The sequence below is a fragment of the Geospiza fortis genome, unplaced genomic scaffold, assembly GCF_000277835.1.
Source record: "Geospiza fortis unplaced genomic scaffold, GeoFor_1.0 scaffold161, whole genome shotgun sequence".
NCBI lineage: Eukaryota > Metazoa > Chordata > Aves > Passeriformes > Thraupidae > Geospiza > Geospiza fortis.
In genome coordinates this window covers 1,497,238-1,513,335 of record NW_005054375.1, presented here as the reverse complement: position 1 = coordinate 1,513,335, position 16,098 = coordinate 1,497,238, and the positions used below count along the sequence as shown (strand labels likewise).

The 16,098-nt window shown below is 38.1% G+C and overlaps 1 protein-coding gene across 1 annotated transcript in view; it reads left to right on the top strand.

The window, feature by feature from the left end:
* The window catches only part of APOO (apolipoprotein O), a 28,768-nt gene that overhangs the window by 7,062 nt on the left and 5,608 nt on the right, over window positions 1–16,098 (top strand). Inside the window, exons 4-7 of the mRNA XM_005424891.3 lie at window positions 1,890–1,944; window positions 3,027–3,122; window positions 5,042–5,133; window positions 10,108–10,215. Of these exons, the coding sequence (XP_005424948.1) occupies window positions 1,890–1,944; window positions 3,027–3,122; window positions 5,042–5,133; window positions 10,108–10,215 (351 nt within the window). The remainder of the gene's footprint in view (window positions 1–1,889; window positions 1,945–3,026; window positions 3,123–5,041; window positions 5,134–10,107; window positions 10,216–16,098) is intronic.

The window sequence follows — 16,098 nt, the reverse complement described above, 5'->3', positions numbered from 1 at the left end:
AAAACCCAGATTTTTGTGATCAAGGCCTAAATTGTTGGTGTTAGATTGCAAAGCCCAGGAGAGCTTTCTTGCTCTTTCCTGCCCAGGAAATGTTGAGGCTTATTTTGAAGTGGGGGAATCCTTGCCCTGTGGCTGTCTCTGGGCAGCTGTGGGTGATTCTGTGCTTTGCCCTCTGCCTGTTGTGAATCCCCTTGAGCTTCCAGCTGTGTGCCCAGCTCTCCACTGAAAGCTGTTCAGACTGAGACTGGGGTGTCCTTTCTGCCTGGAAGTTCTGTGTGGTGCTGCCTTTAACGGGACTGAAACAGTTTTTCAGGGCTCCTCAGTCTGGTGTTTCAAGTGGCCGCAGCAGGAGCCCTGGCTGCAGCTTGGCAGGGGAAGGGGTTTTTACAGCATAGTCTGAGCTCTGGCTCCTGAGCACACGGGTTTGCTTGGTTGCCTGTGGTAACCCTAACTGGAGAGTGAAATGGGAGAGGAAGTTAGCCTTTAGCCTTGCTTGATGTCTCGCTGACCTGTTGTCATCCTGTTGGTTTTTTTTGTCTGTCTGGTGATCATTGACATAAGATGTGCTCTTCTGCTCACACACAAGAAGCCATTTCCTGGCAGTGGTTTACTGACTCATTTTATGAAGTGGGCATGTAAACTTTATGGGTTTGGGGCAATATTGCTTAACTGTAGTCAGAGGTAGCTTTGGTTTTACACCCCCTGCCCATCCCTGCTGTGTTGAAGAAAATAGTAATTAAGTGTGTCTCAGTTGTCTTTAAAATCAAACAGATAACCCAGGATAATCAGAATGAAATTGGTTATGTTTGTATATCCATTTTACTTCTCCAAAATTACTTGACTGTATTGGAAATGCAGCTCAAAACTCAGATGTAGGAATGAGCCAGTTATATTTCAGTTATGATGGAAGATAAGACTTCGGGATCTTTAGAGCAAGTTCTTCTTAAATTGGCTTTTAATAAGACCAACATCCATTTAAAGTTATGTTGTGTGTCACATGCTAACACTTTTTCATTTTCATGCTGGGTGGGTTTTTTTACATCACTCATGCCAGTGAGGAGATGAAAGTTCTAAAGATATCCCCATACAATATCCTAAACAAATGCTTTCACTTCTGCACAGATGCAGCTCAGGTGGAATTGCAAGACTATTCTCTGCTTTAGCTTTGGGCATATATATTTATGAATTTGTTCCCTAATTTATATACAGCCTTACACTGTTCCTCTGAAGCACTAGTGTAAATAACAATTAGCAGGTTTCTTTTTATTGAGATTTTTTTTCTATTTGGATAAAAGGCAATGTGCATTCTTTTATTTTCTGAATATTCTCAGTCTGAAAAAATGTAGAACTGGTCTGTGGGGTTGATGTGGTGTCTTTGATTTGCTTTGGACATCTATAGACATCTAATTTTCCAAGTCACTTCAAAATGCAATCTTGTTAGTCTAAAACAGTCTCCTGGAAAGTGGAATTTATCACCTTGCAGGATGAGCCACATTACCCCTTCGATTCCAGTGTTGTTCTTTTCTTTGCATCACCTCAAGTATTTTTGCAATACCTGCATACACGGAGGAACCCAAGATAATTCTGAGTTTCAGTTGCCTGATCTCAATAAAATACTGAGATTGATGTCTGTGTTTTGAAGTATTATATTTTGTCTCTGTCCGAAGAGTCCTTTGAGAAAAATCTGTAAGTTATGCTAAGTGTAACATTGAGCAAGCATAGCCCTATAAGTGAAGGGTGGAAGTGGGAATAAAAGTAAGCTATTTTAGGGACATCACTTTTTTCTTTTTGTTGTTTTTTTTTCTCCTTTCTTTGTCAGCTCAGTTAGTCTATAGTTAATATTTTACTTACTTGGTATCTATTTACCCTTGTTCTCTTTTTTTTTTTAGGATCTTTATACGAAAGCTATGCCCAAGTTAGAAAAAGCTGTTGAGCATGGTAGAGGTAAATCAGCTTGGTTTTCTTAACTGGCAATTTAAAATGCAGGACTGTACTATATCTTCAGTTTACAGGGAATTGCATTAAGCATCATTGTATGTATAATTTCTAATGCATTTAAGACTAATTTATTTCCACTGTGTATCTGTTTGAATTTCCTATGTGGGTCACTTATGACACTACATTTCTAAGCAATTAAAATCTGAGACCAGCATTTATGTTTATCAATGTCACTAAAAATTAGTTATGCAGGAAGAGAAGGGGAAAACCCCTCACAATTTATTCCCAGCCTGCAGTTATTTGCTTGACCCAGCCTCCAGCAGTATTTGCTTGACCCAGCTTAGTAGCTGAAACCTCCTGTAGAGTTTATTATTTGTTGCAAGCATTAGGTCTTTTGTTTGTAATGTTTAGCCTTTTCCTTTTGGTTTGCTTCCATGGATCTTCTAAGAATTTTGAATTAATCCAAAAGAATTTTAATTTGTTTTTGGTTTTGGGAGCATCCTTTCATACCTGGGCTTTCCAGGACTGAGCATGGATTCTATGTAGAGCTTGTTTCAGATACTGCACCTCTTTTCTTTAAACTTAGCAGTTTCAGTCTTCTGAACTCTTTAGCATGGAAGATTTTCCATAGTTTTCCATTCCCCCACCAGACTCCCATGTTAGAGTGCACTTTGTTTTTGCTGTGTCTTTGCATTGTTCTCTGGTTTGGTTTTTGTACACTATTTTACTGAAACTAGTTATTGTTAAAGCGTAACTGAAATTCCATTTTGCCAAGGTTTTTATCACTAATTTGAAAAAGATATGATTGAGATGCAAAGAGCAAAACAAAACAGATGGCCCAGGAGCAAAGGCAAAGCTCCTATGAAAATTGGTGAATACAATAAAATATTCAGTTTCATTCATGTGTCACTAGAGAACATCTCAAAGGCTTTGAATTTTTTGCCAGCATATCTAAAATGAGCATGATAGTTAAATATGTTTTGATAACTCTTTGTGTTTGGTAACAATTGCCAGCGTGTATTGATGATTCCTTATCACAAAAACACTTTCGCATTACATTAAAGCACTTTGTTCTGGCTTCTTTTCAGAGGGCTATGAATTTCTCCAAAAACCGCCTGCTGGATTTTATCCAAGGCTTGGTGTGATAAGTTTTGCTGGAATCATTGGATTGTTCCTTGCTAGAGGTAAGTGGGAACCGTTTGAATTGGTTATGGTAGAATTTTGGATAAGTATTTTTTTGGTGGGTTTTAGGGTACTAATTTTTAGTTGTGACAAGGAGATCTGAATTAACTATTACAAAGCATATTTCTGCACTATTCCTTATAAAGAAACTGCATGGAAAAGGTGTTTAATAACCAACAATTATTGTTTTATCATTGCTGTATTTGTTACTGAAAAGTCTTCCATTTTCCTCAGTAGTATTTTAGTATAACAAATATGGCAAAGGGCTCGTTTGGTATCTTTTAGCCTAAAAATATTTTTAATTGTTGAAGTTCTTGATCACATGTGTTACTGTAGAAGACAGCAGAGGAATGAATTTTGGTGAAATACAGATGTTCCTGAACTATGACATGTGTCCAATTAGGGGTATATTCAAGTTTTTTCAAAGTATTTCAGAGATGCTGCAGATAGTGATTCAGCAAATAGATTGGTGAACTCTGGGTGTAGTGTAAATACCACCTGCACATTTTGCTCTACAGAAAAATGATACAGTTAATTTCATCACACTAACTGAAAAAATGTTCACGCCTTCATAAATAGAAGCATTAGTCTAAGAAATGTTAAGTGTGAAGAAGTATTTTGTGCTTATGTTAAGATATCCTTAATGCAGTGAAATGTAGATAACAGAACTTTAAAGCTGTAGAATTTAAATACCAGTGAGGACATGGTTTGGACAAAAATAAACCTTTGTGGGGCCTGAATGTGTTGAACTGGAAGTGTGTGCTTGGCTGTGTAGAAATTAGAAGTGCACCTCCAACTATGTAATTTTCCAGTGAAGCTGGTGAAAGCAGTACTTCACTTTTTTTCCTTGTGTGTTTTTTCTAATGAAATCAAGGTAACTTCCCTGTTTGAAGTTCTTTTTCTTTGTATTCCTCTTCTCAAGTAGTGTGATCATGAATGAGATCAGCTTCCATCATTTATGACTGAAATGAGAGGAGAGTGGGGAGTGCAGTCTTGGGACTGGAATTGAAAGATTAGAGGATCCTAAGTTTAATGAAAATGAAAATACCTCATACTAAAGATGTTAAATTTGTGAATCTTTTAGGATGGGAGCCATAATTTTAAAACTTTTTTTTTCTGGTAATAGTTTAAAATATGATTGTTATTTCCAGACAGTATTCAAACCATACAAGGAAGTGCCCCTTAATTTTGATGCTACTGAAAGTACTCTTTATTTTATTCTTCCTTCCCTTGGTATTTGTGGAGAAATTGCCCTCTTGGAAGGTACAGATAAAATCCTCCAGGTCTAATCATAATACTTGAATATGCACAGCTGCTCACTAAGTGGAAAATATGGTATTCAAAGTTTAATCATATGAATATTGTGCAGTCATCCAGCTTGGTTTAAAATGCCATTAGAGATAATTAGTTTTAACTCATGTTGCAGATGGAGTGATGCACTTCACTTGTAAGAGAGCAGCAGCAATGTGATTATTGATATAAAGCAATGATTTGAAAGGATTTGATGGTAACTTGATCAGTTTCTGCATAGAGGACAGGGTCAGACAGACCTGTCTGGGGAGGATCCTCCTCTTGAGTCACAGCATTCAGAGACTTTCCTTTCTAGACTCCTACTCAGAGGAGCCTGGATGTGTCCAGTCCTAGTCCCAGACTTGATCAGCAGTTTCTGTCCAAAGGATTTTATGTGCACAACCAATCTAAGCTACAATCTTAGTGAAGCTTACAAAGTTTAGCAGACTATTAGGGGGCCCCTACTGATCAGAGTGATTATGTTTCTTAAGGAACTGGTAGGATGGAAGAGAAAATACACAAGAATTTATTTAAGAAAATTGTTTATAAATAAAATAGGGGCATTCTGCTGACTTGGCTAACATATACTCTAACAATGATTTGTGGTTTTTGATTTTTTGTTACAAAACAGGCTCAAAAATAAAGAAGTTGGTGTATCCTGCAGCTCTCATGGGTATGGGTACCTCCATGTATTACCCTCAGCAAGCGGTGGCTATTGCAAAGGTCAGTGATGATTCTTTTCTTTGCAGAAGTGTCTCTTTGTTGCCTCCTAGCTTCAGATTGACTGGTCATCCATGTTTAAAAGCCATGTCAGTGGCAATTAACAAGATTACTGTTATTTTGTGAAAGCAGATGCAGTCTGGGCTGAAAGATAATCAGACATGTTCCTTTTAGTGACATTTTTTTTCTAACCTCTGCAGTAGTGTCTTCATTTAGAGGAATGTAATTTCCTTTCAAAATCTCTAATCTCATGTAACACTAAATTAACATAAATATGCTAAGTGAGTGCAGTTTGTGTGTTTACTTACAATACTAAGGAAACATGACATATCTTGTGAGCAAATGAAGACAGTGTTTGAAAGAAAAAAAAAGGAGTTTCTATAGACAAGTCATCATAACATTTTGAGATAAATGTTATTGATGTTTTCTGCTTTTTTTTCATTGGGGCTTTAAGAAAGATAGCATGCACATTCTGGAAGAGGGTAAGAATTCTGCTGCTAACTTACTGGATGCCTTCCCTATTTATGGATTTGTTGTTTCAGGCACACAAGAAACATGTTAACTTGCAGTTGCTGAAATGAGTTTCCTGTGAGAGAAAGAACTGAGGAGACCACAGAATTGCTTACAGCCCTTACTGATGTTAGATCATGTGCCTTGCTGTCCACACTTAGTACTGGCACATTCCTTAGTTCCCCACCACATTGTGTTTCATATCCAGCTTTTAACCACTCACAGTGCACATACTTGCATCTTTCAGAAATTCTTTATATTTCAGCCTTTGGTAAATTTGCTATCTACTTACTGGCCACTTGTGAATAACCCTGAGATGTCAGAATGGTATATGATATTCTCAAGAACATACCATGTTCTTTAAAAACTGAAAGGTCATTGACTTGGGAAGAGTCAAAACTGCTGAGTTTGAGCTCTGCCAGCATGGTGGTACTCTGATCTTTGATGGAATCTTTTTTTACTGCTTCCAGCATTCAGATGCTCTAAATACAGATAATTCTCTTGGCTTATTCTCAGAGAGTGAAAATTATGCAAGTGGCAGGAAAAAGACCCATCAAAATTTAAGAAGCTTAGACATTTCTGTTGGAAACTGTGTATTAAAATTCTGCTTGCCTTCTGAACAGTGAAGTGGGAAGCGATTGAACGCTGTTCAAACTGATGTTACTGTTTTTAAAGAAGCTCAGTTCAGGCTTAACTGTGGATTTGGTGCTAACAGCTTCACAATACTTAGTTTATTTTATGAGAACTTTGAAGTGCATGGTTACTCTTTGATTAATTCACAGTCCTTAGTTTGACTGTAATGAAAAATCTGATAGGAGATTGGAATGGGTTTAGCTTTGTTGACTTGGTCAGGACAGTAGACCTGAATTTGGAAACTTCTGTGGGGAGAGTAATATCCTAGATACTGTTTTGGTTCCTCTAATCTGTCTTGTGCTTTCTTTTCTTAAAAAAGCAAAGTTTTAAGCATATCTTACCATCCATCATTTTTAGGCTTTAATCTGAAATTGGTAACACTTTCCTCTCTATTAATTATTTTTAAATATTTCATAAGCCTTTCAAAAAATGTCTGTAAAGCTAGAAAGGAATGCCTGCAGTACAAAGTTCACTTGCCAAGTTAATGAAACAATATAGAAAATATTCTGTAGCATAAATTTAAATTCTTTTTTATATTATGTTCTTTTTATTTTTCTTCCACACTTAAGTACTTCATCACTGCTTTTTTATTTTACACTTGTATAATTCCCTTCACTGGGTATTGTGCTGGTTTTGTTTTTTTAATTTGTCGGGGTTTTGTTTCTGTCCCACTTTTATTTAAGACTTTCCAGTGGAGAGCTGGAAATAAACACAGCAAAATATATTTGTAATTGAGGTTCAACACTTACTTCATCTTGGGTAAAAATTTTTCTTCAATTAAGACGTATGAATTCCTAAGTGAAGTTATAGCAACAGAGTTCATCATTGGTAACAGGGAGTTTTCAGACACTAATCATCTAATTGAAGATGGAACAAATTCATAGACTATTATTTTTCCCCTGCTTTAGGAAATAATCTAATAAATAATAGATCACATTTTAATAAATCACAAATTTGTAAGGGATTTATTTCCTCACTGCCAGTATTACTATACTTTTAATAACTTTGAACAAAAGGTCAGACTGTATATGTGGTAGGGGAACTGAATTTAATACTAAAGCTTATTTTATTCTGGTGGAACCCTGCTTAGTATTTTGAAATGGTATTGCTTTCCAGCTAATCATAATATACTCAAAATACTTTGTATTTACTGTGGCTTATATTCCAGCTGGAAAGAACTTTCCATTATGCAGTTATTTAAATACCTCTATCATTGGAATTAAATTTTGTCCTTTGTTATTAGAACCTTTCAAATTTACTAAAGTACTGTGTGTTATGCTTTCATTCTTCTAGAAAGAAAGAAAAGCTTCCCAATAGAGCTTTGTTTCTTTGACAGCAAACCACATTATTTCTGTGTCTTTTGAACCTGTACCTTGTCTCTTGCTGGGTTCAGTCTGTAAGGCATAAACAGCTGTGCTGGCACAGCTGAGAGCAGGACATGGCTCCAGGAGCTGTGAGCTGGAAAGCAGGACCTGAAGTCACTTCATCCATGGTTGCTGCTGAATGCTCCTGAAATGGCATTTACTTTGTAAGTGTAGGAAAGGCAGTGCATTCTCTGCAGTTTGTAGTTTCAGTATACAGCTAAAGGATTGCTAATCAAAGCTCTGAATGTGAGTGATTCTGTGTGACATCCAGTGTGGTCAGTAATGCATGCTCACGGTGCTGTGTGCCACCTTAGGCCTTGGAGAGCACTGGTGCCAGCCCAGGAGTGCCCAGTGTGGGTGTTGGTGGCCCATGGCCACCTCAAATTTTCAGAATCCCTGTTGAGAACCACTCAATCTGACTTTTGAACTTGTTTGTTCAAACTTCAGCATACAAACCCACTCACAGTGCTTCATTCAGCAGCAGTGGTATTTTAGCATGTTGACCTTGCAGCTTGCTCTTCCAGTCTGCCTAGAACTGCATTTTCCAGCTGTGGAAGTGTCTGTGGGTCCTGGCTCGTGGGAGGTTTGTGCCATGGTGAAACATTGGTTGGTTTTGGCAGATTAAACTGTCTGGGTTGCTGTACCTTATGATGTAGTTACTTAATCCAGCAACATGAATGACCAGTTTCTCATCTAATGCAATTCATAAATCACTTGGTCATATGACTCCTTATATGACTATAAGAATATTTTTAAGTTTGTACTGTTGGGCATTTAGTGTGGTTTAAAATATTTTAATGGAGTATTTTTAAGCAGAAACAAAAATATAGCTTAAGGACAATTGTTTTTTCTCATTTTATGTTGGTAGCTGTGTCTTCAGTGATATTGCAGACAAAACCAGCACTTTGTTTATTGTGATTATTTTTCAGATTTTGTCAGTGGTAGGTTTGTGCTGTTTGCAAAAGGGACCACGATCTTTTCAGATGAGCCAGCTGGTTTGTTGAAGTGCTAGATGCTAGAGAATGAACACTTTGATACTGAAAAACAAACTAACTGTCTATACCTATAATACTTTAATTGGGCAGTTTTGGAAATTTAACTGGATCACTTGATATGCTTTTTTCTGGTTACTCTTATCACTTTCAGCTGTAGAGAAAACTGAGTGTATCCAATGGACTTGTTTAAACCAAAATAATTGGTCAGATATGGTGACAAAAAGGACACTTTGGATTTAGTTGTGACTTGAAAGTGTAGTTGCTGATTTGGGTTTGTTTTCTTTTAATTCTGGTTATTCAATAGCTTCCTTTGTAAGGTAGCAAGCACATGGTGTCTGCCCAGAAGCACATCCTTGTACCATTGTGCAGTAACTGCTGTAATCAGTCTTGCTGATTGCAGATCAGACAAACAAGGGGAAGTGGCTCCTCACACCACGTGTACCCAGCAGTAGAACCACTTGGCACAGGGATGCTAAAAATCTGCACTTCCCCTTGAACTCCATGCAGAAAGTTCATAGAAGGGAAATTCCTTGGGCCTCTTTACACACATAAAAATCACCTCTGGCTCAGGAAATCTCTGAACAGTGAATTGATGGAGACTGGAAGAAACTGAAAAACGTAGTTCAGAAATTTTTTCGGAAACATCAGAAAGTTGTTTCAGAAATATTGATGCTTGCCCTGTTCTCAGAGTTTGTGTTTTGTGGTTTAGTCTGCTGTAGGAGATAGGGAAATACCTTATTAGTTTTTGATTTCATAAGCTTTTTTAGTTTAATAGCTGTTTAGTTGGACAAATTGTCCTTTCTGCTGTTGTTCTTACAGAAACAGATAGTGATATGAAGGTCAGTATAGACCTGAGCCTGGCTGTAAAAACCTAACTCTCTTTAGTTTTAAAGGGTGCTATAAATACTACAATTCCATGTACATAAGGGACAAGGGATACTGTTTTGTTAGACTTAGGGCCTTTCCCTGTCATAAAATACTCGTTGGTGTAATATAGCAAACACAGTCTTTCCTAGCTATGTACTGTTTTGGGAGTTGACAGCTGGTTATTCATAACATTCATCTATCAGCAAGTTCTAAAAAAACAAGAAGAAAATCTAAAATTGCAAAACAGTGACAACCCTTAGTAGGGTCTTTGAAATGGGTATGGTCAAATTAAGAAATATTTTGCATATGTTAATTATGTTGAATGTCAAATACTAAGAAAGCAGGGATTGTTTCCACACTGAATCATTCCACTCCTGTTTGTACAGATGTATATTCAGGTAGTCCTCAGACAGGTTTTTAGCACATTATTTTTTCTTATTCCTGATGGGACATTATTTTCCAAGATGTTTGTTAATTCTGTACATTGTGAGCTTGAACAGGAAGAGTTAAACATCTTGTGTTATGAGACTTTTTCCACTTAAATAAGAAGCAAGGCAATATTCCCCAGATTATTAAGTTCATGCTTTCCAAAAACTTTTGTTTCAAAGGTTGCTGGCACACAGCTGTATGACTGGAGTCTTCAAGGATATATTGCTGTAGAAGCTCTTTGGAAGGATACTCCTAAGAAGAAGAAATCAGGGGAAAAAGGTGATAAGGTAAGAAGTCTGAGGAACTTGATTTCTGAAATTACCACTGCCTTTTCAGAAAAAAAAATTATGAACAACAGTGGTTTTGTTCCACTGTGACTTGGCCTTTATTTCTGAAGAGAAATTTTTCATTCTCTCTTTCTAAGCTGTGGAAAAACATTAGGCTTACTTCAGTGTAAACTTTCAGAAATCCTGTTTGGAAGCTTCCTTTAGTATAATCTGATACAGATAAGCAAACAGAATTCTAGGAAATATATGTACATGGCTTAGTGAAGCATAGTGTGAGGGACTGGAGAACTGAACAAGTTCATTAAATGTGTGCCAAAGAAAGCCTGTAAGGTTTTAAGGTGTTTTTTTTTAGCTGCTGCTTAAAGAAAGAAAAGTTCAAGTGTGTAATGTAAAGCTTCTGTTGTTTTAAATTCACTTCTAAACTCGGTATGACTGGGAGAGAGGTGTTTTGGAGACAAAATTGCACTTGGATAGACCTTGGGGATGGGACCAAGTTTCCTTGCTGAGGCTGGGTGTAGGGCTAGTTCCAAACAAGCTGGGCTGGGGAAATGTTCACATGTCCTGGCAGTTGCTGAGTCTCCTGAGAGTGAAGACTTTCATCAGTGGATACTCACCCTGTATTGGCCCAAGGCACTTCAGTAAAGGAACTTGAATAAACAAAGGTTGGTTAATGGTCCTGTAGCTTTCCTGAAACCTAGGCTGTCAAAAAGAAACTCAAAAAAGAGGTAATGTTAAAATATTTCAGAAAGACAAACAGACATCATTAGTAAAAAATAGTTGAAGTTTTTCTTTTATTGTGTCCCAGGCTTTAAAAAGGGAACACGTGGATCTTATTGGAAGGGCAAAAACTTTTGACACTTTCATTTTGCTGTAAGGCTTATTCAAGCACTTGCTACCTCAGCAGAAAAACAGCCTGCAGAATTGCAGAGGCCACTAAGTAAACACACTTCCTTCTCTTCCTCCTTGCAGAATCTTTAAATCACACCCCTTAGTTACCAAAACATGTTACTTGCACAAAGGAGCAAAATGCTCACGGATGGGTGTTCTGCGAAAGTTCATCTCATTGTTCAGGTGCTGGCAGTGTGAGCTGCTGCTGTGTAACTTGATGGATTAGACAAGGTACAAAATCCCTGTGACTCAAATGCAGAAGCAGTACTTGGTCACTTGATGAAACTGCTTGCATTTCCCATTACCACTGAGGCAAGCAGCCTTACTGGGGCTGTGTCCTCAGAGTTCCTCAGGAGAGGCTCCTGTCTCCCTGCTGGGCAGAGAAGCTGAGCAGCAGCTGTAAGAAGTCACATGCTTTTGTCTAGAAGGGGGCCTGAGAAGTGATTCTAATAGAAGAAGTTTGTCCTGAAGTTTCCTTTGGCCAAGGTTGATGAAACCATACAAAACACACAGTTGGGAATCTGGGTCGGTAGAGGTGGGTTTGGTTTAGGTTTGTTTCATATGGAAATAATCATACAGATTATTAGCACCACCAAATCAGTATCAATTTTTCAAGCAGAAGAATTTCTGTTTAAGTTCCATTTTTTTAATTGGAGGCTTTTACTCATACAGAAGTGTCATGGAAGAAAATGCTTTTAACTATCATATACTAAAACTGGCAAAGCATTGTAGGATAGATTCTGTGACTTCTGTTTTAATTTGACAACCTTGTGGAAGAATTTGGTTGCTTTTGTATATGTATTTCTTACTGTCATTCTAGGCAGCTAGATTCCTGAGCTAGTGAAGACAGGTCTAAATGTGACTCTTGAGTTGTTGTTGCAGCAGATGTAACCCATTTCATGAAGCTATGCCAGAGCAGGAGATGTTATTTTTGTTTTTGTGACATTTACTCCAGCATTTTCCTGTTGCTACACAAAGGAGTCTTGCAAATAGTCAAGCAGTATTTGGGTGGCTCTTCTTGGCTTCTGTTAATTTGTTACATTGCTCATAATTTGTTTGATAGTCATAGGTACCACAGCTGTGCATAACTTCATGTTTGTGCAGCAAAATGTCATTAAAATAAATGTGGTATGTTAATTTTCTGAAGGTTTTATGAAACAAAATCCTGTGCCAAATTGAGGTCATATCATGAGTTCTGCCAAGAAAGATGAATTCTGGGACCTTCTGTGCCTACATTTCAAAACACTGTGGCTGCAGCCCCTCCACAGACCAAGGCAGGCAGATAAATGTTTTTAATATGCTGTTGAAGGATGGAGCTCTTCAGGATGTCAGGATAAAATCTCTCTGCTAAAACTGAAGCACACAGAAAAGTAATTTTCTTCTCTTAGTTTTCACTTTGTCTTGTCTCCAAACCATTCAAATACTTTTCCTGTATTTTTAACAATTTTGGATTCTCTCTCTTCCAGCAGCACTGAATTGGGCACCCCTTGTTTTTAGTGAAGTGGCCAAATTGTGTAAAAGCAGAACAGCACTACAGCTCTGAGTACACCCTTCTTTCAGCCCTTGTTCCTTTCTTCTTGTATTTGTTCTTTCCCACTTAGGCCCAACTAATAATGAGATCTCACAGAAAACTAATTTCCCTCTCAGCTTCAGAGACTGAGAGAAACTTTTATGGCATTTTATTTGGCTTTCATTCCTGACTGGTGTGCTTATGGACACCACCAGTGACTTAGCAATACATGATATATGACACATACAGTTTTTAAACCCATATGTTTTTATTACACATGCAAAATATATAAATATATTTAAAATCTATCTCTATGGCAATCTCTGGGTATTTTATTAAGTGCTGGCTGGTTACAAAATGTTTCCAGGTGCAAAGAGGGCTCAGCTTTGGCTGATTTCCTGTACTTGCTTAGAACAAATTTCAAGGAAACTGTGGACCAGAACCTTCCTCATCTGAAAGCTCTGTTGAAAATTGTGGTGTCAATGTTTTGACTAGGGAGCCTCGCTGTCAGCATCACAGATTGTGACCATAACAAATCTTGAATTGTGTTTTAAGAGAGTTTTGAAGTCCCATATATTTTGGTCATCTTTTAAAACACAACATAAGCAGCTGAGGGAGCTTCTTTCTTCAGAAAATGCTTGTTAGACTTGGCTTTGGTGGGTTCTGAATAGGCAAGCAAGAGTTTGGTCATCTCAACTAAAAGATAAACATCTACTCCTGGCAGAAAATGCTGTTTCCTGTCACATGCCCTCCTTTTATTGTTTGGTAGTAAGAATAAAAACAGTATGAAACTTGTAAGAAGTATTACTTCTTTTGGAGTGGATCCTTAGTATGGGCAGTGGGGAATTTAGATGTGCTAGAAGTGGATGGACAGAAAGAATGTGCTCTGCAAAAAGTTGATCTCTCTAAGGGCAGCTTAGAACAGCATTTTTGAAAGTACTTCATATTTTTGTGAGAATTAAGTTCAAGGTCAACTTAAGTAAAAGAAGGAGTTACTGATTGACTGGGGGAGGAGGAGTAAGGTAAGGCAGTGATGTTCTCTTTTTTCCAAGCACTACATTGCAAACCAAAGAGGACAGAAGGTGAATTATTAATCTCTGAGCCCAGGTGAGCCTTTGTTTTTGTTTTGCAGCTTGCAGCTGTGTTGTTTTTTTTGTTTTTTTTTTTTCTGGTGGCCAGACTTTCTCTTTCAAGAGTTTCCATAAGCATAAAAGATACACATCTTACATACTTTTGAAGTTGTAATTTCTAAGATTAGTGTAACAGGCTCTGGCCATCTGCAAGACTTCTGAGGTAGCAACAGAAACTTGTGCACCTGGCTCAGCTGTAGTGTAAGGGAAGGAGGCACCTCACGTTTGGGAGTTTGACATTTAGCTGGTTTGCTTTGGGGGGGTTTTCTTTGTATGAAGGGAAAATTTTCAGAGTAATCATGGTGGGTTTTTTTGCAAAGTTTGTTGTTTAAAGTTTAGGTCTCAGTGTATCTCTGTTAGATGCTGTGTGAGCTAAGTTGGGGTGGCTTTGAATCACTCATGTACTGAAACTGTACAGTCCCCTTAGTACCGGTGTTATTTTTAGTTTCAAATAATGATTTCTTTTTTTTTTAATCCCAAGGAATCCCTGTGTATTGAACATTTGATAATGTATTATGGAGATTTCTTATCAGTCACCTTTCAGTTGAAACAGTCAGAAACACAAGAATGCAAAATATTTCCTCTTCTGCTGTGGAACAGAGCTCTGATGTGTGAACTCCTCTGGCCACCCAGATTTGTTATGGAGTGGTTGTGTTGAGCCAGAAAGCAGAAAGACAGTCTTGAATATGTGCCTGCTTCTGATTATGAGAGGGTACCCTGGCACAGAGGAAGTCTGTCTTCTGAGTCATTGATCTAAACACATTTTTTGCTTCTGACCTGGTTTTGAGTGGGCTAGAGGACTTTGGCACTTTTTTCTGAAATGATGTGCCTGTGCCACAGAAAGTCCTTTTCTGGCTAACTCACATTACTGCTTGAGCTGTCTCACTTAGGCTCTCTATTTACACTGTGGGCATATACAGTGGTTGGAGGTAAAAACTTCTTAATTGCTAATTCAGCAAATGACTTTGTGTGAGGAATGACAGTCTGTCAGTGGATTGGCTTGAATTAAATAACTCAATCTTAACAGTTATACTGAAGGCAAGCCCTGTGATGAGATCTCCTGAGCTCATAGAAACAAAGGAATTTAGCAGGACAGCTCTTCCCTTGTGTATGTGTGTGTGTTGCTTTAAATTGTTTTCCTCTTTCAGGACATTATAAAAAAAAAAGCTTACCTAGACAATAATTACTCTTTACAAGTTAAAACAAGAAACTGGAAAAACACAGCCTTCTCTGTGAGGAGCTTATTTTTAGTTCATTTGTTCAGGACTGAGTAAACTCTGAGATGAGGCATCGTTAGTCAGATTGTTCATTGTAAATTTTATTAAAATGTCATAACTTAAAAGTTCTTGTACAGTCAAATTACAGAGTAGATTATTATTTTGAAATGGGTGTGGTTTGTGGATGTGATTTCCCCTGCTATGACGTATCCAGGGTAGTAATCAAAACAAAATGGATTTTTGAAAGAAAGAATTACCTTTTAAAGGTCTTGCTAGGCATTTTTTTGAGTAAGACATTTAAGAAATATCTTCATAATTGAATCTTGGTATACTGAGTCCATATCTCCAGCATAGCATATGCAGGATTGCACAGACTTGGTGCCTTATCATGTTTAACTGGTAATATATAAATTTGACCCACTCTTGGAAACATTTTCCAGTCTCTTCTAGCTTCTTTTGCTACGTTTTCCATCACATTTAGTATTATAGAATCACAGAATAGTTTGGGATGGAAGGGATCTTAAAGATAATCTAGTTCCAACCCTCTGTAGGAGCAGCTTTCACTAGATCAGAGCCCCATCCATCCTGGTCTTGAACATTTCCAGGGATGGGACATCAGTAGCTTCTCTGGACAACTTGTGCCAGTGCCTCACCACCATTACAGCAAAGAATTTCTTCCTGATATCTAATCTAAACCTGCCCTCTTCCAGTTTGAAGCCATTCCCCTGTGTCTGTCACTACAGGCCCTTCTGAAAAATCCCTCTCCAGCTCTCTTGTAGCCCCCTTTAGGCCCTGGAGAGCTGCTAGTAGTTTTCCCAAAGCCTGCTCTTTTCCAGGCTGAACAATCCCAACTCTCAGCCTGTCTCTGTAGAAGAGGTGCTCCAGCCCTCTGATGATCCCCTGGCCTCCTCTGGATTTGCTCCAACAAGTCCACAGCCTTCTTATGTCCCAGGCCTCAGAGCTGGACGCAGCACTCCTGGTCTGCTTCCAGGAGCAAAGCAGACCTGCTGCCCACACTACTTTGGAAGCAGCCCAGGATGTGGTTGGTTTCTGGGCTGCAAGGGAACATTGCTGGGTCATGTTGAGGTTTTCATCAATCAGCATCCCCAAATCCTTCTCCCCAGGGCTGTTCTCAAGC